This window comes from Mirounga leonina, unplaced genomic scaffold (genome assembly GCF_011800145.1).
Source record: "Mirounga leonina isolate KUSES-001 unplaced genomic scaffold, KU_Mleo_1.0 Mir_224, whole genome shotgun sequence".
NCBI lineage: Eukaryota > Metazoa > Chordata > Mammalia > Carnivora > Phocidae > Mirounga > Mirounga leonina.
The window spans coordinates 15,412,274-15,435,190 of NW_023270615.1; the positions used below are offsets into that span (position 1 = coordinate 15,412,274).

Here is a 22,917-nt window from a genome sequence, read left to right on the forward strand (position 1 = left end):
CTTTCTCTCCCCTTCCTCTACCACTAAGCTTGTACCAGCTTCCCCAGGGACACAGTTCAAGGGATACCTGAGGGCAGAGAAACCATGCTTAAAAGCAAAAGCAAAACTTCTCAGTAGGTTGGGCTTCGGTCAGTTCCTCAGAACCGGTTTTGGTTTGAATTACCCTCATGTTATAAGGAAGCCTGAGCTGGATGGAGATGATATCTTTTCTTCCCTTGCTTCAAATACCTTAAGGGACAGCTTCTTATGACCCATCTTCGTATGTCCCTCTGCCAGCCAGGAAGAGTCCTGGTTTGGAGCTGCTCCTTGTTGTAGTGCTCAAGGCAGTAACCTACGTTTGTTTGGTTTTGTTTTGGCTGTTTGTTGGCTTCTAGGAGGGGATCTGACGCAAGAGAAACTGTATGGTTTTTGTATTTTCCTTTCCGTCTTTCCCTGAGGAGTGGTGCCAAGTTCTGCTGTATTTAGTAGGTTGAGATTTTCTCTTACCTTGAGTAGGTGTTGCAGACAACGATGAGGCCGCCACGGTTGGGTAAGTGTGGGCAAACTTTCACTCCATATCACTGGGGGCAGGAGGAAATCTGCCTTGGCAGTTGTGCTCAGGCGCACCAACAAGCTCATTTCTGGCTGTCGCCAAAATAGTGGGATTTCTCCGGCTTGCTCGTCTACCTATTACTCGTGTTGGGAATTTTTAGGAGAGGAGATTTTTTTTTTCTGCACATAATAAATGCGCAGTGGAAAAAAATGAACTATCTTGAGATTGTCTCACAGCCTAGAATTGGGGAGGGTTATTGGAACTTAAAAATTTGTGTCTTTTTTTGTTGTTGTTTACGTTAGACATCTGTTTGTGGTTATTCTGTTGGCAGGCAATCACCGTCCCAGGCGAGCCAGTGTTTACAAGCTATGCTCTAAGAATAAGCTGATTAAAACACAGAACAACAACAAAAAAAGCAACTAAAATTAAATTAACTTATAATACAGGCAACCATTATTTAAAAAAAAAACCAAACATGATTCGATTAGAGCAAGTTTAGCTAAATGAGAGAAACCTGCAGCCATTTTCTTTATTGCTCACTGCCTGGGTGCTGATGATAGAAAAGAGATGACCATGGATTCTTGTGGGAGAGGGTTGAAGTGAGCAGCTTGAGTGAAATTGCCTACAAATAAGGCCTTCTAACCCTGAACTCCTACGGTTCTGTGGAACGGAATCACAGATATCCATTGACAAAATGCACAGCAAGAATACTCAGTGTCAAGAGTGATCAGACATAGTCTCAGGAGTCAAATGCCAATTGACTAGATGTTCTCCAAGCTCCCTTCCAAGCCGAAGGGTCAATGAATGGATAAACCATATTGCTCTTGTCTCTCAGAAGTAGTCTATGTGTGTTCCTCACCTGAACTCTCACTACCAGCCCCTCTTCCTTACCTGCAGCTTCCAGGTGTCTTCTCCCCATATTTCTCTTGTGTATGAGCCTTTCCATTCAACCAGAGTTCTTCCTGGGCAAGGACCGCACCTTTAAGTTCCCTCAATCCCGGGCACCTGGGTGGCTCAGTTGGTTAAGTGACTGCCTTCGGCTCAGGTCATGATCCTGGAGTCCCTGGATGGAGTCTTGCATCGGGCTCCCTGCTCGGCAGGGAGTCTGCTTCTCCCTCTGACCCTTCCCCCTCTCATGTGCTTGCTCTCTCTCATTCTCTTTCTCTCAAATAAATAAATAAAATCTTTAAAAAAAAAAATAAGTTCCCTCAATCCCAAGTGCCTGGCACAGTGCATAGGCGCTCACTAGGTGCTTGTTGAGTTGTAAATGATTTGATTTGATGAGTCCGCAGCTTGAATCCCCGGATGTGGGAAGTTTGTGGAATATACAGGGGGCAGTTTGGAGTTGATTTGAGGAGACAGTGCAAAGGAACTCAGAGACAGGACTTCAGATCATGCTTCCGAGTTCACTTGGTTTAAGATGCATGGGACAGATTCCATAGATTGTTGTGTGATGTTTTTATTCCACACAGCAGTGTCCAAATACAGCATGAGCCTTCACTGGGGCATACTTGGGTTATCATGGAATGAGGCCCCTGCAGCCTGACCTCCTCGTGCCGCAACCTGCTCTTCTGCAGCAGGGCTTCCACAGGTTATGTTCCCCCAGTCTTTCATCAACCAACAGAATTCCAGGATGGATGAGGGAATATGAACGTTTATCCAGCCCTAGTCAGCTCAATGCCTTCCAGCCCTCTCTAACCCCTCTAGGGGCTGGTTCCTAGTTCTTATTTTCCAGACCTCTGTTAGCAACCCCCTCTGCTTCTTGGAGTTTTCCTCCCTTGGCTCTGAGATACTACAGTGGGGGAACTTCTCATACTCTTAGGACCATTTCTTCTTTGCCTTCTTCTCTGGTCTCCTATGCCTGCTCTCCTAATTTGGGGGCATTCATCAGACTTCAGACCTTTTTTCTCTAACCTGTGTTTTTATAGTCTCCCCCTAAGAGAGTTAATTTATTCCCCAATGTCAATTAACATTTGCATATTGGAATAACTTTTTTATCTTTATCTCTATCACTGAATTGTGTCCCAAACATTAGACTTTCATTTTTCTTGAACTGTTTCAATTACTTCATGACTCAAACCCAATTCATTTCGTAGAACCTAGCACTAAAACTTGGCTCCTGATCTAGTATTTTCTTTGTCCCACCCTTCTGCAATGGCATCAGTATTGTCTTGATTGTCAGGTCTCAAAACCACAGTCCACTTGTTGCTTCTCCTTCTTTCCTGAATGGATGATCGCTTGTTAATTGCTTTGTCAATTGTTTTGTCAATTGCTTTGTAATAAGTTTCTCCTTCCTCTGCCTTTCTTCCCTTTTCTGACCCTGAATCAGGGACTTTACCAAATATCTGGATTAATACCATGACCTTCTAATTGAGTGACTGGTGTTCCATTTCACTCCCTCAATTCTATACGGATAAAAACAAAACAAAACAAAACAAAAAAACCCCACCAGCCTTAATCTATTTCAAACACTCCTTTGGTATTGTCATTCACTTGTTGAGTTACTGTCACTATCTCCTCCTGGCAGATCTACCTGGCATTAAGCTCTTGACATTTTTGTCTCAACCTGTATTTCCAGCATAGATATGCTACTCCCAGTCTCCCTCAACAAGCCCTGTGTGTGTGAACCTCTGAGATTATTTCTAATATTTCTGCAGGAGCCTCAAGAGTAGCTCTGACTCGGGATGGCTGGGTGGCTCAGTTGGTTAAGCAGCTGCTTTCAGCTCAGGTCATGATGCCAGGGTCCTGGGATTGAGTCCCACATCAGGATCTCTGCTCGGTGGGGAGCCTGCTTCTCCCTCTTCCTCTCCCCCTGCTTGTACTTGCTCTCTCTCTGACAAATAAATAAATAAAATCTTAAAAAAAAAAAAAAGAGTAGCTCTGACTCTCTAAATCCCACTCATCTTGGAAGTGTCCTTCCACCAGTCAGCTTCCATGGTTTGGGCATTTTTATGCAAAACCTTTCACATCACTTCTTACCATTTTTCATGTGTACAGAATTTTAGCTTTCTGATTACATTATCATGTCTTCAAGGGCAGGAACCCTTTCTTACATGAATCCTTTTCTTGGTTCCCCGCTTTGATTTGAATTGATTCCCTAATTCAAAGACTTGCAAAAAGTGGGAGCATAGTATTTATTGGCTAAAACGTTGAGATGCAATTTGAATTTAAGTTAAACTTGAACGGAGGTTAACTAGACTAATGTCTCCTAATGCCTAGCTCAGAGACTGTGCCATTAAGAGAAGCACCTTCACTAGTGACCTGGGGGAGGGCAAAGGCAGGGCAGCAGTCTGAGCAGGACTTTTCACCAATTGAAAAAGAGTAGCCTTTGTTTCTTTTCTCTCTCAAGCCTGAGAACTCGTGACTGAGAGGCCCTTCATGACTCTTCGTAGAGCCACCAGAAAATGTTCTTGAATCTTATATCCTATGCTGTTCTGCTCCGTTTCATACCATGATGACACCTCAACCGCTAGGGTGTGTTCATTGGCAGAATTGTTAAGAATTACCCAGAAATTCATTAAGAATTATCCAGAGATTAAGAAATTCAGCTAAACCGATCATGTGATTGAAAATTGTTTTTTTTTTCTGCTCATGATCCAATGTGTCCCTTCAAGGGTAGCTTGCCTGAGAAAAGATAGCTACAATGAGCATCCTCTGCCTGATGGAAGCTCCAGCACAAGCAAATGCATACATAAGGAATATACAATTAAGATAAAAATGAAAAGCCATGCAAGCCTGGATAGTAAGAGATACTTATATCCAAACAAAGGTGAATTTTAAAAGGGGAGGCTAAGGAGGAGACATGGTTGAACACATTCATTTCATCTCATGGAGAGAAGTCATCTCTATGTGCTTTTGGCCAAAGGAGAGCCTTACATATGGATGCTCTGTAAATGGTCCTTGAGTTAATTAATTTTGGCAATACGCTCCATAAGTTCTCCAAATAAACTCTCTCAGGCTTTGCCAGCCTCAGTATAAAAGAGTTCATACTTCCCTAATACTGAAGGTTTCCAGAACCTACTCTTCCAGAAAATTTCATCTTCCAGAGCTACCCAGAGGGCAAAGGTCTCCTTGAGGGGAACTGGCCTTCTGAGAGAGCTTGGGGAGGGGCTTGAGGTACCCACGGGAACATTCTTTGGGGAGACAACCTTGTAAATAATCCTACTAAAGAGATATTCTTTTAACCTTCCATCTCTTGTGGAAACACTTCCTTCAACATGCACCTTTGCTTAAGGAATTCCAGGAGTGATGACGTCCCCACCCCATTAGCAGCCCATTCCGCTGTCAGTGACTTAAACTGATGAAAATTTCTCTCTTATTTGGGGCCAAAATTATTAACCAAATTAAGTTTTGTTTCTCCAATAGAGGAAGGAGTCAACTGGGGGGCCAGTAGTCTCAGAGTATGATGCTAAATTGCCACGCATGCATTCGTTCATCTGTCCATTCAGGGAACAGTCATAATTGGTTATAAACACTCATAAATACTCATGAAACACACACACACACACACACAAACACACACAAAGAAAAAGAAAATTGTTATGAGGACCAAACACAGTTCAAAGAACTCTTGTTCTAGCATGGAAGACAGATGTATAACCAATTACTATACCAGCAAGGAGGTAAGTGCTAACACTAGTTAATAGCAGATAACAACTGAGGCAGGAGGAACAGCTTAAGAGCAGTTAGGAAAGGCTTATCTCCTTCTGTTGAAGGCAGAAGAATGTAAGGCCACTTAAGGAAATATTTATGATTCAGGACAGTTTCTTTGAGCCCAAGTAGAACCTGAGATGGGGGTAAAGTAAGATTAGACAAAATAAAATAAGACCAGATATGAGAGATTGGAATCTCAGAGCACCTGTGAGGACCTAGTCATGGAAAGCGCATGTAGGATTTCTGTGGCTGAGGCAGGAGGGACCAGATCACAAAGGGTTGTGTAGCCCATGTTAAGGAGAAGTTTACCTTATAAATCATGGGAGCTATTTAAGTCTTTTAAGCAGGAGTGTCATGATCACATTTGATAATTCCATGTTCCGGAGATTCTTCTGCCTACCAGGTAAAGGGCTAATTCATTCAACCAGTATTATTGGAGTGCTAGCTTCCTGCCAGACACAGTTCTAGGGACTGAAGGATATTAGTAAGCAAAACAAAGATCTCTGTCCTAAATAATCACTAAAGTGATTATATTCTTATGGAAGACGGCAGCTGATAATCTAATATAAACAAATGAGTACATTATATGGTATGTTAAGTGGTAATGAGTGCTTTGGGAAAGTGAGAGAGTAAGGAGAGTTGGGAATGCTGGAGAGGTGGTGCTTTTGCAATTTTGCATGAGACAGTTTCACCAGAAAGAGCAAGGAAAGTCTCTGGATGTAGGGAGCTGCACACTGGCAGCAAGGTCAACCCTTGAGGCAATGGATCTGGGGAAGAAGCCCTGCAGGCCTGGGAGCAGGCTTAGGGCCATTTAGAGAATTCCAGAGCCCCAAGAACCCAAATTGTAATGGGTGGTGGGTCAAGAGCTCCAGAGGACACTCTTAGCTCTGCAAACACCTCACACTGCAGCAAGAGGCATGGCCACCCTTGGGTCCTCTAAAGCGTGGGGCTCAAGGCAGATGTCCCTCTTGCCTGGGCTACTAGACGGACTTAGGATTTTATTCTCAGTGAAATGTTGAGCCATCACAGGATTTTGAGCAGGATGCTCTGCTACAGTATAAGGAGGAGTGACGAGATGCCGAATTAAGGTCATAGCAGTGGGTGGTAGAAAGAAAAGGCATCATCCAGAAGTATCCCGACACAGAATTAACAGGACTGGGGGATAGACTAGATCTGCAAGATGAGAGATGTGTAGGTTTAAGATGACACACCCAAGATTCTGGCTTGAGGTCGGTGTTACTATTATTGGTATTATAGGAAAATGGGGCACAAAGAGTTTTCATAAAGTGCCCAGGGTCTTAGAGGCTCATAATTTCTAGACCCAGGATTTGAGCTCAGATGTGTCTGACTTTAGAGTGTGAGATCTTATCCATTGCACAGAAGATACTATCCCTAGAAGGAAGAAGGCAGCTGGTTGGAAAGTATCTTCATAGCAGTGTCTATCTCTCTCTTGGACAAAGGAGGCAGTGTACAAGGAAAGTCCCCTTTGATGGGCAAGGAAGAAAGGGAAGTTACAGCCAGAGGTGGTGATCCAGGCATCCTTTCTGTTGCCAGAGCATGTTGCACGCTATCATTTTGAGCTCCAGAAATAAGGATGCTGGGTAAGTACAGCATTAAGATGATACCGTGTCTGGGTACATTTATTTGCATTTTCAATAAGGGAGAGGGTCTTCAAGTCCAGCTAAGTCCAGCATTTCCCAATGGAAGGCATTTGATGGGGCCCCCAGTTGTTGCCCAGTAACATGTCCCTCCCTAAAGTGTGAACAAGACTACAGCCCACTGTGGACAGTCCCTTCTAGCTACTGCCTCATTGCTCGCTCCCTTTATAGCATTCTGAAGCACTGCTTATATTCTGTTGTCTCTGCACCCTTACTCTTATTTTCTTTCCACTTTACGCAGGCTTTCATTTGCACCAAATCCCCGATGTCCTGCTTGGCAGGCTCACTCATGCCCTCCACACTGCTAATACCAACTCTCCACAGCATCTGGCTCAACTGAGCATTCTCTCCTGTAGCACTGCATTTTAAACTCTAGCTTTCATTACAATCGAGGTATGGCGAGGCCAACAGATCAGGAGATAACTGCCATTGAAAAAAAAATAGTTTGAAGTGTTCTCAGATCCTGAGAGAAGGAGGCATGCCACACAGCAGGGGCCACACAGGGAAGCACCAGGGTCAGACAGGAGGCAGAGCGGAAGGGGAAATGTGGCCAGAAGTCTTTATTGTGGTTTCCACAAGAAGGAATGGGTAAGGCCGGGTTAGCAGGCTGCAGTTGTCTAGTTTGAAATAGTTCATTAGGATTTAGAACATAGGGGCTGTTCCTTGTATGGTACCTGGCCCTGGGGTGGTTAGGGCAGTAAAGAAGGTGGTTGCAGTTAGGGGTTCTGGGTTGCTTCTTTTGCATTTGAAAGGCCTCCCCTGGGTGAGTTGTTTACTATCTCTAGGAACTGGCTAATCCTGGGAGGGGCAGTCCCTGTAGGATCAGCAAGCGTCAGATATCAAAGCATCAGAAAACAGAAAATCAAAGACTTGATTAATTGCCTTTTTGCCCTTCCCCTCAATCTTCTTTGCTAGTGCCCTCCCTCCCAGAGATCCCTAAATGTTGGAATGCCCCACATCTCAATCCTTGGACACTTTTTCTCCCATGTGTATCTTGTGGTAATGTCATACAGCCCCCTAGCATTAAGTAACAGGTAGACATTGAGGACCCCCAATTTATCTCTACCCGAAACTCTGGACTGTTATCCAACTGCTTACTAAACATCTTCATGTGAATGACTAGTTGACATCTCAAACCACATACTGATTTCCGCTCCTTAATCTGTTATTCTCTGTCTTCTCCAGTTTAAAATTAGTACTTCCATTGCCCTAATGCCTCAAGCCTCAAATCTGGAAATTTTCCTGGATTTCTCTATTTTTGTCAAACTGCATATCTAACCTGACAGCAAACCCCATAAGTTCTTATTTGAAAAGATAGAAGACCTGGGGATAAATCCCACTTGGTCGTGGTGGATGACCCTTTTAATGTATTGTTGGATCCTATTAGCTAGGATTTTGTTGAGTATTTTGGAATCCATATTCATCAGGGATATTGGTCTGAAATTCTCCTTTTTAATGGGGTCTTTGCCTGGTTTGGGGATTAAGGTAATGCTGGCCTCATAGAATGAGTCTGGAAGCTTTCCTTCTGTTTTTATTTTTTGAAACAGCTTTAGGAGAATAGGTATTATTTCTTCTTTGAATGTTTGGTAGAATTCCGCAGGGAATCCATCAGGCCCTGGACTCTTGTTTTTTGGGAGGTTTTTGATCACTGCTTCAATCTCGTTACTGGTTATTGGCCTATTCAGGTTGTCAATTTCTTCCTGTTTCAGTCTTGGCAGCTTATAGGTTTCCAGGAAGGCATCCATTTCATCCAGGTTGCTCACTTTGTTGGCATATAGTTGTTGATAATAATTTCTAATAATTGTTTCTATTTCCTTGGTGTTAGTCGTGATCTCTCCCCTTTCATTCATAATTTTATTAATTTGAGTCCTTTCTCTTTTCTTTTGGATAAGTCTGGCCAGTGGTTTATCGATCTTATTAATTCTTTCAAAGAACCAGCTTCTAGTTTCGTTGATCTGATCTACTGTGTTTCTGGATGAAAGACCTCAATGTGAGACAGGAATCCATCAAAACCCTAGAGGAGAACATAGAGAGTAACCTCTTTGACATCGGCCACAGCAACTTCTTTCAAGATACATCTCCAAAGGCAACTGAAACAAAAGCAAAAATGAACTTTTGGGATTTCATCAAGATAAAAAGCTTCTGCACAGCAAAAGAAACAGTCAACAAAACAAAGAGGCAACCCACAGAATGGGAGAAGATATTTGCAAATGACACTACAGATAAAGGGCTGGTATCCAAGATCTATAAAGAACTTCTCAAACTCAACACCCAAAAAACAAATAATCAAGTCAAAAAATGGGCAGAAGACATGAAAAGACACTTCTCAAAAGAAGACATACAAATTGCTAACAGACACATGAAAAAATGTTCATCATCATTAGCCATCAGGGAAATTCAAATTAAAAACCACACTGAGATACCACCTTACACCAGTTAGAATGGCAAAAATTGACAGGGAAAGAAACAACAAATGTTGGAGAGGTTGTGGAGAGAGGGGAACCCTCTTACACTGTTGGTGGGAATGCAAGTTGCTACAGCCACTTTGGAAAACAGTGTGGAGGTGCCTCAAAAATTTAAAAATAGAGCTACCCTATGACCCAGCAATTGCACTCCTGGGTATTTACCCCAAAGACACAGATGTAGTGAAAAGAAGGGCCATATGCACCCCAATGTTCATAGCAGCAATGTCCGCAATAGCCAAACTGTGGAAAGAGCCGAGATGCCCTTCAACAGATGAATGGATAAAGATGTGGTCCATATATACAATGGAATATATTACTCAGCCATCAGAAAGGATGAATACCCAATTTTTGCATTAACATGGATGGGACTGGAGGAGATTATGCTAAGTGAAATAAGTCAAGCAGAGAAAGTCAATTATCATATGGTCTCACTTATTTGTGGAACATAAGGAATAGCATGGAGGACATTAGGAGAAGGAAGGGAAAACTGAAGGGGGGGAAATCGGAGGGAGAGATGAACCACGAGAGACTATGGACTCTGAGAAACAAACAGGGTTTTAGAGGGGAGGGGGGGGATGGGTTAGCCCGGTGATGGGTATTAAGGAGGGCATGTACTGCATGGAGCACTGGGTGTTATATGAAAACAATGGATCGTGGATCACCACATCAAAAACTAATGATGTATTGTATGGTGACTAACGTAACATAATAAAATTAAATTAAAAAAAAAAGAAAAGATAGAAAACCTAAGTAAAAGGAAAGACAAGCTGTGTTCATATTTGGAAGACTTAACATCACAGCTAATTTCCCCAGTGGATCTACAGATTCAGTGCAACTCCTATCAAGATTCTAGCTGCCTTTTTTTGTGTGTTAATGGACAAGCTGATCCTAAAATTCATATGGAAATGTAAGGGAGCCAGAATAGCCACAGACCCTGCAGCTCAGTCTTTCTGTGAAGAAAGCCTATTAGCTGATCTGCATGGCTGCAGCCTGAGGGACAGGCTTCTAATGGACACACGTCTAGGGGCTGGTGTAATTCTTTCCAGGGACCTTGGAAGGCTGGTGGTGCTCTTTGCACACTCACCCTCTGACTTACTCCAGACCACCAGCGTTTCCTGGCAGGGAGCCTTCGAGGTGTCTGGTGTACTGGCTTTTGCAGCAGCTGCCCAGGTGACTCCCCAGCCCGACATCAACTGCCTCTGTTGGCCAGGGGCTTGAATTACCCCTTTCCAGGGAACTGTTTGAATCAGAGATGTCTCTTGGCAGGCTCTTGCCCCCAGAGCACTGAATAGACAGCACACTGATGTACACACCCTGGTCTCACTGTGAGGGGAGCCTCTTTGCTTCTCCTAGAGCTTCAGCCTGAGGGGCAGTCTTAAGGTCTTGCACACATTTAGTGGCCTACAGAGCTGCTCTCAAGGAACATAGGCTGTGGACGCCATCTTGGTGTTCTCCCTCTGCCTTGCTTCCACTAACCAGTATGATCCAGAGGAAAGCTTATATAGTCATCTGGAGCCCAGATTTTTGTGACTGCCACCCAGAGAACACCTCCAAATTGCCTGGCTTTGGTGGCCAATAGGACTTACACTTCCAGCCCACAGGACTGTATTATTTGCATACTTTCACAAGCTGCTGCCTAAGGATCTGACTTTCAACCAACTTGAGTCTAGGTGCTAAGATCCTCCCTTTTGGGCTACTGACAGATCTTGGCACATCGTCCACTACTGGGAGCTATTAAAAATAGAACTGGCTGCTTGGATAAGCACAAAGGTTTCCAAGACAACCAAGAGCTGAGGCAGGGTTGAACATCAAATTTCATCTCCTATATAAGACCAATTCTTCAAGACTGGGAGAAGTAGTTGTTTCATCTATTGTGTAGAAACAGAGTCAAGCAAAATGAAGAAACTGCGGACTATATTCCAAAGTCTTCAATAAATAGTGTTGGAAATACTGGACAGCCACACACAAAAGAATGAAACTGGACTGCTCTCTTACACCATGCACAGAAATTAATTCAAAATGGATTAAAGACTTGAATATAAGACCTGAAACCAAAAAAGTCCTAGAAGAAAACCTAGGTGATAAGCTCCTTGACATTGGACTTGGTGATGATTTTTGAATCTGACACCAAAAACAAAAACAACAAAAGCAAAAATTAGAAGTTGGGACTGTATCAAACTGAAAAGCTTCTGCAAGCAAAGGAAATCATCAATAAAATTAAGTCAACCTATTGAATGGGAAAAAATACTTGCAAATCATATACCTGATAAAGGGTTAATATCCAAAATATCTAAAGAACTCATACAACTCAAGAGTAACACACACACACACACACACACAGTCAAGATAAAAATGGGTAGAGGATCTGAATAGATATTTTTCAAAAAAAGACATACAAATAACCAACAGGTACATGAAAAGATGCTCAACATCAGTAATCATAAGGGAAATGCAAATCAAAACCACCATGAGGTATCACCTCACACTTGTTAGAATGACTAGTATCAAAAAGACAAGAAATAACAAGTGTTGGTGAGGATGTGGAGAAAAGGAAACCCCTGTGCACATTGGTGGGATTCTAAGTTGGTATAGCCACTATGGAAAACAGTTTGGAGGTTCCTAAAAAAATGATAAATAAAAAATAAAACTACCATATGATCCAGCAATTCCACTTCTGGGTATTTATCTGAAGAAAATGAAAATGCTAACTCAAAAGGATATATACACCCCGGGTTCATTGCAGTATTGTTGCAGTATTATTTACAATAGCCAAGATATGAATCAACCTGTGTGTGTGTGTGTGTGTGTGTGTAATGGAATATTACTCAGCCAAAAAAAGAATGAAATTTTGCCATTTGCAACAACATGGATGGACCTCAAGGGCATTACTATACTAAGCAAAATAAGTCAGAGAAAGATGAATACTGTATGGCTTCACTTACATGTGGAATCTAAAACAAACAAGCAAACAAACAAACCAAGCTCATAGATACAGGGAACAGATTGGTGGTTGCCAGAGGTAGAGATTTAGGGGGTGGGAGAAATGGGTAAACTGGTTTTATTTTATTTCTAGTTTTAGAAAAATTGAAAAAAAGGACTTCTTCGAGAAAGGCTAATTGCATGCTTGGGCAGCAGAGACATGAAATCGGCTTAAGGCAATTTGTACAGAAAGCAAACAAACTTCCCAAGATTAATAGGATTGTGTGAAAAGGAAACAGAGGCTACCTTGAAGGGACTTCCAGTGGCCAAAATTATGATGATTTAGGCTATAAAAGAACAATTATTATTTTTTAAAAAGCCCTCAAAATGTATCAGAGACCTAAATATAAGAACTAAAGCTATAAAATACTCAGAAGAAAACATAGATGTAAATCTTTGTGACCTTGGATTTGGCAATGGTTTCTTAGATATGACACCTAAAGCATAAGCAATAAAAGAGAAAATAAATTTGGCTTCATCAGAATTAAATTAATTTGCTTTAAAATTAAATTAAAATATTTGTGCATCTAAGAACACTATCAAGAAACTGAAAAGACAATTTTCAGAATGAGAGAAAGTATTTGCACATTATATATTTAATAAACACTTCGGCAGTTTCTCAGGAAGTTAAACATAGAGTTACCATTTAACCAAGAAATTCCACTGCTATATATCCAAGAGAATTGAAAACATGTCTACACAAAAATTTGTACATGAATGTCCATAGTAGCATTATTCTAAAAGCCAACAAGTAGAAACAACCTAAATGTCCATCACCTGATGAATGGATAAACAAGATGTGGTATATTCATACAAGGAAATATTATTCAATCGTGAAAAGGAATGAAGTACTGATATGTGCTACAACATAAATGAATCTTGAAAATATTAAGCTCAGTGAAAGAAGCTAGATTCAAAAGGCCACATGGTGCATGATTCCATTTTTATGAAATATCCAGAATAAGCAAGACAATAGAGACAGAAATTATATGGTGGTTGTCAGAGGTTGGAAGAAGAGGGAAGGGGAATTGGGAAGTTTCTGTCCATGGGTAGTGGGTTCCTTTTTGGGGTAATGAAAATGATCCAAAATTAGATAGTGGTGTGGATTTCACAATTCTGTGAATATACTGAAAACCACTGAATTGTACCACTGTATTGTCTGTCTTTTAAGTATATATGTATATACACACATGCACACACACACACAATTCTTTATTGTATGTCAATTATACTTCAATAAGGCTGCTGGAAAAAATAAATTTAAGGAACAAATATATATTTGTATATAATATATACCTTCCTTCACACCACTTCTCACCTCTACCAGCACCATCACTCAATCCAAACTATCATCTCTGTGAAAACATTCCTCACTGGTCATCCTGCTTCTAATCTTGTCCAACCCACTGTCCTTCCCAAGAGTCTATTGTCTACACCAAAGCTGAGTCCTCTTTTGAAAATGTAATGAGATCATGTCATTCACCTGATCCAGATCCCTTTTGCCTCAACCACGAGAAGTCCTTGGGTTCAAGAAAGTCTGAGAACAAAGGTAGAAGCGTAGGAGGTGGAGCAGGACCAAGGTTGGGCAACCCACTCAGTGTAGCCAGTTCTGTGCTCTCTCTGTCTAAACTTCTTAGTATCAGGTAGTTCAAATAATGGGCAAACTCCATCACAACACTCAAAAGAACTTGACACTTTCCTACTCAGGCAAATAACGAGTGTTTATTGAGAATTTAGCTCTGTTCTACTGAGCGCTTGAGTATCTGACTCCCAGAGTCCAAGTCCACCTGAAGAAGTTGGTGTGCATTATCCATTTGACAATCATTTGATTTTCAAGGACCCACTACTGAAAAAACTATGGGAAGCTTCGTAGAAGAGACAAAGGGGCTCAGATAATCACCAGTGTGGGTGATTCATGAGAACTGGTTCATAGTCAGAAAAGGACAAAGAGCCCCTAATTTGGATTGATAAAGAACACCTTGCTTCCTCTTATCTTGTCTCCCTTCTCCTCCAGGCAATCAACTTCTAACTTCTCTTCCAGGAGCTCTGCTGTACCCCATTCTACTGCCTTCAAGACCACCAGGAGGCAGTAGACTGGGGTACAGCAGAGCTCCTGGAAGAGAAGTTTTATCTTCTCTCCAGGGGCTTGTTTATGGGTCATTTCCCTGTGTTCAGGAATGAGCAAATCACCAAATCATGAGACCCAGCAAAACTGCAGGAGGCTCTGAGACTTTCATTTGTCTATTTCAGATCGGGTACAGACCATGTTCCTCCTTCTGCTAATCATGAGCCTGGGAATGCAGCTTCATCAGACAGCAGGTAAGAAAGGGCAAAAGGAGGGGGTCTGAGAAAGAGGAGTAAGCAGTTGCCCCTAGCTGAAGCCAATGATGAGAATGGGGGTCCTCAGGCTGAAGGCTTTCTTTGAGAGGAAGTGGGATTACACTCTGTTACATGAACAGTAAAAAGAATGGTGCCCAGGGTGGCCTGTGCTTGCCCATGTCCCTGTCTTACAGAAACAATAACCATCTGGCAGATGAGGAAACTGGAATTCAGAAAAGTTATTTAATTTACCCGAGATTACTCAGTCAGTAGGCGGCACAGGCAAGCTAGGACACAGCTAATGTCCTTTCTCCCTTACCGTGCTATGGTGATGATGATAGGCAGGCAGGGTAGACAGCCCCCAGTCTTCCCACTTTGGAATGGGATTTTGGAATTAAGTTTGATTATTGACATATATTGAATGTTCGTTCACAAAACCAAAAAGTATGTATGATGAATTATGTTTAAGAATTAACCAAAAGGAAAGTATAAACATGTTATATCTTGCTTTCTCCTCAAATTTGGAATTCTTCTCTGCTTCCCACTATGCATTATGCAGATAGTATCAGTTCAAACAAATATTAATTACCTGCCTAAATTGGACTGCCTTCTCCTTAGGGGTATTTTTTCTTTGTAAGTCTTATCCTTTCATGTCTCCCTAATTAAGGAGTTTTAACTTCAAAGTTTTCTCATAGAGGCTACCTGAGGGGAGAAAAGTAACAAAAGGATCTAAGGACTGATAAGAATGCTTACTTCTGGGGAGGGGAAGCAATCTGGGATGAGAATTAAAAAGGACAATCTTAACTATTATGTTTCCCAGGTGTTTTTTTTTTAACAAGAAGTATGCATTTACTTGTATATTGAAAGAAGTATTATACCCTTACTTGTCTATTAAAAGAAATACACAAGTTTTACTTCTATGATAAAAATATAAATTTTAAAATATAAGAATTCTTTAAAAAAGAATGCTTTAAAAAGCGTTTGAAGGCATCAGGCTGTAGCATCCGGTGCCCGAGAACAGCCACGACTCTCAGGATGGCCACACTGATGGCCTCATTCCCCTCACTGTGCTTGTTCACCCCTAAACTTGCACTCTCTTTGAGAAGGAAAAACAGAGAACATGAATTGAATCAATATAATTCTTTATTACCCTATGTAAATTTCTATTTTTAAATTTTAAAAAGAATGCTTACAGCAGCATTGTTAGTCCTTCCAAAATAACCCCAAAACAACCAAATGCCCATCGACAGGATAATGCATAAATTGTGGTATATTAGCAGAATGGAAAATATATATAGCGTGTAAATAAATTAATTACAAAAATAGGCAACTACATTTAAGAGTCTTAGTAGCATAATATTGATTAAAAAAACACAAAAAAATCAAACACAGAAGACAACATACAGCACAGTGTCCTTTTTATAAATATATACCTACATATATTGCTTATATATTGCAATATACCTATATATGTATAACATATACATATAATGCATGTGATATGCATATCATAATAATATGATCTAAGCAATATATATCTATATGATAGAGCTAAAAAATAAGCCAGAGATTAATAAAGACAATATTCAGGATGCTGATAACCTTTGGTGGAGGAAGTAGATGTATGTCCTTAGTAATGTTCTGGTTTTTGGGGTAGGTGATGGATTCACAGGAGTTCATTTTATTTGATTCGATATCCTTTAAAAGTTTTCTGTATTTAAACTTTTGTGTTGTAAAAGATACCACAGGTACAGAAAACCACATAAAACAAGTGTAAGGCATCATGTTACCATAAGGGGAACACTTGTAACCGTCACCCTTGTCAAGTAGTAGAACTGTACCAGCCTTCCCCGAAACCCTTCCCCTGCCCCAGTCCTACATAACCTCCTCCCCATAACACTGTACTATCTACCCATTTCTCCATTAAAAAATTTTCCTAAATATCACTAAAAGAAATCTTAGTAAGCACTCAGCAAGATATGTTCTTTATAGTTTCCGAATCAGCAAATACAGATATCACTCATTTTAAAGTGGCTCTATATATTTTATTGGACATGCTGTAGTTTATTTAACCATTCCTTTATTGAGAGAAATTACAGTTATTTAAAAAACAATTGTTTCTTGCTGGATTAATGCTTGAAAAAAAAATGTGTTTCCTAAAGACTGTGATGAAGACTGACTGAGTATGACCCACATAAACCATTCATCATGAACTCTTTCCTTACTTGTATGTCTCTGGGTGCTCTATTCTGTTATCTATAAAACAGCTTAAAGTTTCAAAAGGAAAATTGGCAGAAAACATTTTCATTTCATTTTTTAAACATTTGTTTATTTTCAAATTGACATACAGTAACATTCAATCTTTTTAATAGAAACATCTATGAGTTTTTGGCAAACATGTGATCATATAACCACCACCACAATCAAGATCCAGAACAATTCCACCATTTGCCAAGCAAACAAACAAAAAGCCCTCCCCAACTCTTAAACCTGGGTACCCAATGATCTATTCTCTGTCCTATGGTTTTAAATTTTCTGGATTATCATATAAATGGGATTATCCACTAGATACCTAGAGATGTGTTTTGTCTGGCTTCTTTCACTTAGCATAATGCAATTGAGATTCATCCATGTTGTTACATGTACCAGCCCTTTATTCCTTTCTGTTGCTGAGTAGTAGTCCACTGTATGTATATACCGGATTTTGCTTATTCATTCCCCAGTTGAGGGACTTTTGGGTTGTTCCTGTTTCTGGCAATTACAAATCATGTTGCTATAAATGCTTATGTATTTATTTTTGTGAGAACATAGGTTTTCATTTCACTTGGGTAAATACCTAGGAGTAGGATGCTGGGTCATGTGGTAAGTATATATTTAACTTTATAAGGAACCACTAAACCTTTCCATAGTGGCTAGACTATGTTTGCATTCCCAGCAGCAAAGTATGAGCACTCCAATTGTTCCACATTCTTGGCAGCACTGACATTGTTGTGTTTTTTAAAGTCATTCTAATAGGTGTGTAGAAGTATCTATTTGTGGCTTAATTTGCATTTTCCTAGTATCTAGTGATGATAAGCATGTTTTCACATGGCGATTGGACATCCATATGTCTTCTTTGGAGAAGTTTGCATTCAAACTATTTGACCATTTTTAATTGGTTTATTCATTTTCTTACTAAGTTTTTAGAATTCTTTGTATATTCCAGATGCAAGTCCTTTATCAGATGTGTGATAAGCAAATATTTTCTCTCGGTCTGTGGCTCATCTTTTCGTTCTTTTAACAGTGTCTTTTGCATAGCCAAGATTTTAAATTTGGTGAAATCCAGTTGATCTTTTTTTTTCTTACATGGACTGTGTTTTCGGCGTCATGTCTAAGAACTGCCTAACCCAAACTCTCAAAGATTTTCTCCTGTGGTTTTCTTAATACTTTCTAGTTGTACATTTTACATTTAGGTTTATAATCCATCTTGAGTTAATTGTCATAGAAGATATAAAGTATAGGTTGAAGGTAATTCTTTTTCTTTTTTGTGATTGGAGGTCCAGTTTCTTCAGCCCCATTTGTTGAAAAGACTGTCCTTTCCTCATTGAATTGCCCTTGCACATTTGTCAAACATCAATTGGCCATATTTGTGTGGGTCTATTTCCGAACTCCATTCCGCAGTCTGTCCTTTGTGTATATGCTTTCCCTCATAGCACACTCTTCTGATTTCTGTAATTCTTTTTTTTTCTTATATTTTTATTTCAAAACCTAAGGACATCTTGTAACCCAGATACATTTAAGGGGAAATATTCACTTCTGTACTTTGTCATGTCTTGGAGGAAAAGTAACCCCAATTATTATTCGTTTTATTGATTTTTTTCCTTTTTTTCCTTCTTTCTTCATCCTCCGGAGAGGGATAAAAATCAGGGGGTCACATGACCATGGTGATGCTTGAAGTCACTCTGGGGTGGGGACCACACCTTGGGTCACTTCCCCTTAACCTATCTTCACGCTCTAAAACTACTTCTTCAGACCCCTGAGGTATACAAAGCAGAAGAATCAGGTTGCGGAAAGGATTTCTAAGAGATGAGATGTCCCGTGCAGTATTCCTACAGAGAGGAGCAGATGAGTCAGGTGCCCAGAGCAGGCTTCTATCCTCAACTAGGAACTAGAGTTTTCTGAAACCTGTGGTTCTGTAAAGCAGCCCCCACCCTTCAAGTTCATTAAGTACAGAGTCTGAAAAAAACTTCAGCTTCTGTTACCAAATGGAAAAAAAAAAGTGTGAAATTAGCTTAAAGGGGAAGCTATCTTAGGAGGTAATGCAAATGATTTGTATTTCTGGAGACATGACAGGTGCTGACTCCTATTGATGCCTGATAGCAAATAAAATACACAGTTTCCCTAAGAACTTTCAAAAAGACTCCAGCATTACTAAAGCCTGCTGCTTTCATCTGCTTAAAGAAATTGCATGTGTGAATTTTTCATGCCCTGGCCAAACGCGTTACCCTTTAATTTAGTCAGGGGGGCCAAATGAATGGGAAAACCTGCTCTGCTTTGTTTTTGTCTGCTTAATTCTGTAGTTGCGGAAACTTTCCAGTTTTCTCCTTTGTCTCGTGACTTCAGCACTTCAGTGCTGGGTTGGAGCTTAATATAATAACCCCTGATTTCAAGCTGTATTACAAAGGTATAGTCATCAAAACAGCATGGTATTGGCATAAAAACAGACAGAGTTCAAACAGAATAAAGAACCCAGACACACACACACACACACACACACACGCACACCCCTAAATGTATTTTCTTTAGCATAAAGCGGAAAAGTGTATCTATCTCCTTCGTGGATGTCATATGTACATGCCAGGGGATATGTGATCCTATCTGGAGAGTTGTTAGTACAGGCTTTCAAGACACAGAGATATGAACTGGAATTCCAACCCCATGAGCTACCACTCTTTGACCTTGGACAAGTTGTATCACTTCTGTAAGCCTAAGTTTCACCACGATAACTACTACCTTGTGGAGTTTGGGGAACGTCAAATGAGATGATGATGTGAAGATTAGCCCAGTGTCTGGCTCACTGTGTTTAATAAATGTTGACGATTACTCTGCTTCCCAGTAACAGCCCAAGTGCAGGCTCATGTTATAAGTCTTCTTCTCAGACAGTAATGTGCACATGAACCACCTCGACTTTGTTAAAATGTGGAGTCTGCTTCCCTAAGTCTGAGACCGAGCCTGAGATTCAAAAATCTCTCACTTGCTCCCTGGTGAAGCTGATAGTTGATAATAAAAGATAATAAAGGCGGGATAATAAAAGATGTTTGCCTGAGCAGGTGTTTTACTTATCTAACCAATGGTTTTCAATACTCTGCGCATTAGAAGCTTCCAAGGAAATTAAAAAAAAAAAAAATTGATGCTGGTCTCACAAATGAATTAGAATTCATATTTAAAGGATCCAAGGTGGGGCCTAGTATTTTTTTTAAAAGGCCTCCCCAGTGATTCCAATGGTGGCCAAAGTTGAGGCACTGATGTGCATGCAGGCTTGAGAAAAATATCTTCATGCAGTTGTTTGCAAGTGTCTTTTTTTTGCCTCTGTAATTTACAGTAAGTAAGAATAATTTAGGATCTTAAAAGTATAGTGCATTTCCTGAAAATTTATGGAGTAATCAAGCTCACAGCTTTGCCTGTCTTAGAAGCTTTAATTGAGGCAAAATTACACCAAATAACAATTAATCCTCTAGTTATTCTGAGCTACTCAGATATTTGATTCAGGTTTGCTAATTGCTCTTTCCTCTTATGAACATTAGCCGAAAAATAGGTAACACACTTTATGCCTACAACCCCTGTACATGCACTCTGCACAAAGCAGAGGAGAGAAGAAGCAAGCAGAAAATGGATTTTTGTCAAAGGCCCAGAGTGTAAACAGGGGAGTTCTGCTGTCTGCTATGGGGAGTTCCAGAGGAAGTTACAGACGTTTTCTCTCTCATGAGAAGAAAGCCTGCGTGCGGTAAATAAATCTGCTAAATAAATTCAATAGAGGCAACGCCCAAAGTCCTCTGACACTTATATCTCAGACTCAGCAACTGAACCTCCTTGCAAATCCCATTTCTCTTCCCTGCTTCCTGCTGTATCATGTGTAATAAAAAAAAAAAAATAGGAGAGTAACAATGAATTCCTGAACCTGGAAGAAAATAGTTACTTATGTATTTGATCAATGAGTAAGTGAATATTCCTCTTCAGACCAGAGTGGCCTTGGTAGCCGGTAGCTCTGTCTTGGTTAAAAGGGGACTTAATAACTGAAAATTTGGAGATGATCCCCATCAGAAAGGGATCTACCCTTAAGACGGTCCTATTAGGGAGAGCCTGAGGGAGAGTTACTACAAGTGGATTTCATGAAATGGAACCATGCAGGACATTCGGAAGCACGAATCTCTTTTCACATGGGACATCCCACAGTCTTCTCAACCTGTCCGAGCAAATGCGGGTGTGATCAGCAGCGTTTTACTGATAAGCAGTCATGTTCTAGACCTGCCCCCACCCCAGCCTGCACAAAAGCATGCAGGGCAGATGTGAACTCTCTCCTGTCCCGTAGATCTTTTAGAAAGGCACATCAATGTTCTAGTGATGGTGAAAACAGGGGTTGCAGGCAAAACGTAAACTTGCCCAGTTGTTCTTGATAAATCTCAAGTTTGGGCATAACTATCAAATGTGCTGTGTGATGATGAAGAACGCCAGCCAGTTTGTGCAATGTGGGCAAGTTGCAGTTTGATGAGAGGAAAGCAGAAGTGAGTAGGGTTAGGCTCATCCTTTCTTATTTCTCCCTCTTGCTACCATTTGCCAAACCCTTAACTGGAATGGAAGATACCGAAACATATTCAGCCTGGGCACTGCCTTCAAAGTCTTGCAGGATTATAGGAGGAGAAACTCGGGTCAGAAGAGAATTGCCATGTGAATCATTTAAGCCACGTAAACCCAAAATTTATTTATACTTTAGGATCTATTGCCCAGGGGGCACCTGGGTGGCTCAGTCAGTGAAGCACCTGCCTTCGGCTCAGGTCATGATCCCTGGGGTCTTAGGATCGAGCCTGCTTCTCCCTCTGCCCCTCCCCACCTTGTGCATGCGCGATGTGCGTGCTCGCTCTCTCTCAAATAAATAAAATCTTTAAAAAAAAAAATCTCTTACCCAGGATGGTCAGGGAATGGGCTGTTCTGGTTTATAAAATATCATGGCCCTGTGTTTCATATACAAATTACCACTTGCCCAAGAATTATAACAGGGTACGAAAGAAAGGAACCAATGTTTGCTGACTGCCTATCCCCTGCCAAAATAAGGCACTTCACATGTGCCATTTTGTCTAATTTTCACCACAATACTTTGAGGCAGATATTACCCTTGCACCTTTATAGATAAAGAAGCAGAGGCTCACAGAGCTAAATGACACAGTCAAGATCAAAGGGCTCATAATCTCGATCCAGTCAGTCTGTCACTAAACCCCATGCTCTTACTGTACCACTTTTTATAAGGGTAAAAACTCCTTGAATAGCATATGCTTAGAAGCCTCTGCAAGTATTTATTGAATGGATGTCTTGACTAATTAAATAAATGAATGAAGCAAGCTCTCCTGAATATAATTTGATCTAATCTTTTGTCATGATTCAGAAGTTACTTTAAGGTCTTGCCACACCTCCATATGATGAATACCCTTTCATTAATGATGGAGGCGGCATAATCTTGTATAGTTTCCCACAGTGTATTCATGCATACACTACCTTCGTTAGTTTGACTTTGCTTTACCACTCTTCATGCCATTGTTTTTATAGAATTCTTTAAAGTCAACTCAGCTTTTATTCTTTGAGCAAAATGGTATACCCCTGTGGTAAATGGAAAACAGGTATCATTGTTACTGGTGAATAGAGGACATAAGCAAAAAATAAATGTGATGAAAGTAGTAGTATAAAATTCTACCCAGATATTTACAGTATCTGCCTGGGAGCTTTCTGTTTTATTAAAAGGAGAAATAGCCATTGTTGGAGGTGAGAAAGTCTAGTTGCAAATTATATGTTACTTGAAGGGTTGAAACAGAATTGAAGAGGAAGTAAATTCCTCCCTGAATAATTCAGTTCCGTTTAGGCCTTAACTCTACCCTAAATAAAATTATCTTGCATGCTTCATGTGTGCCTCATATTTTGGGAAATATTGTTGCAGTGGAAACTTTAGAATTTTAAGCCAAACATCTAACTGGCTCTGAATTTTTTTAAAAGATTTTATTTATTTATTTGACAGAGAGAGACACAGCGAGAGAGGGAACACAAGCAGGGGGAGTGGGAGAGGGAG

At 40.5% G+C, this 22,917-nt stretch overlaps 1 protein-coding gene across 1 annotated transcript in view; it reads left to right on the forward strand.

The window, feature by feature from the left end:
* The first annotated feature begins 294 nt into the window (after positions 1 to 294).
* The window catches only part of PDCD1LG2 (programmed cell death 1 ligand 2), a 57,015-nt gene continuing 34,392 nt past the window's right edge, over positions 295 to 22,917 (forward strand). Inside the window, exons 1-2 of the mRNA XM_035029160.1 lie at positions 295 to 529; positions 14,538 to 14,606. Coding sequence (XP_034885051.1) covers positions 511 to 529; positions 14,538 to 14,606 — 88 coding nt within the window. The 5' untranslated portion in view covers positions 295 to 510. The remainder of the gene's footprint in view (positions 530 to 14,537; positions 14,607 to 22,917) is intronic.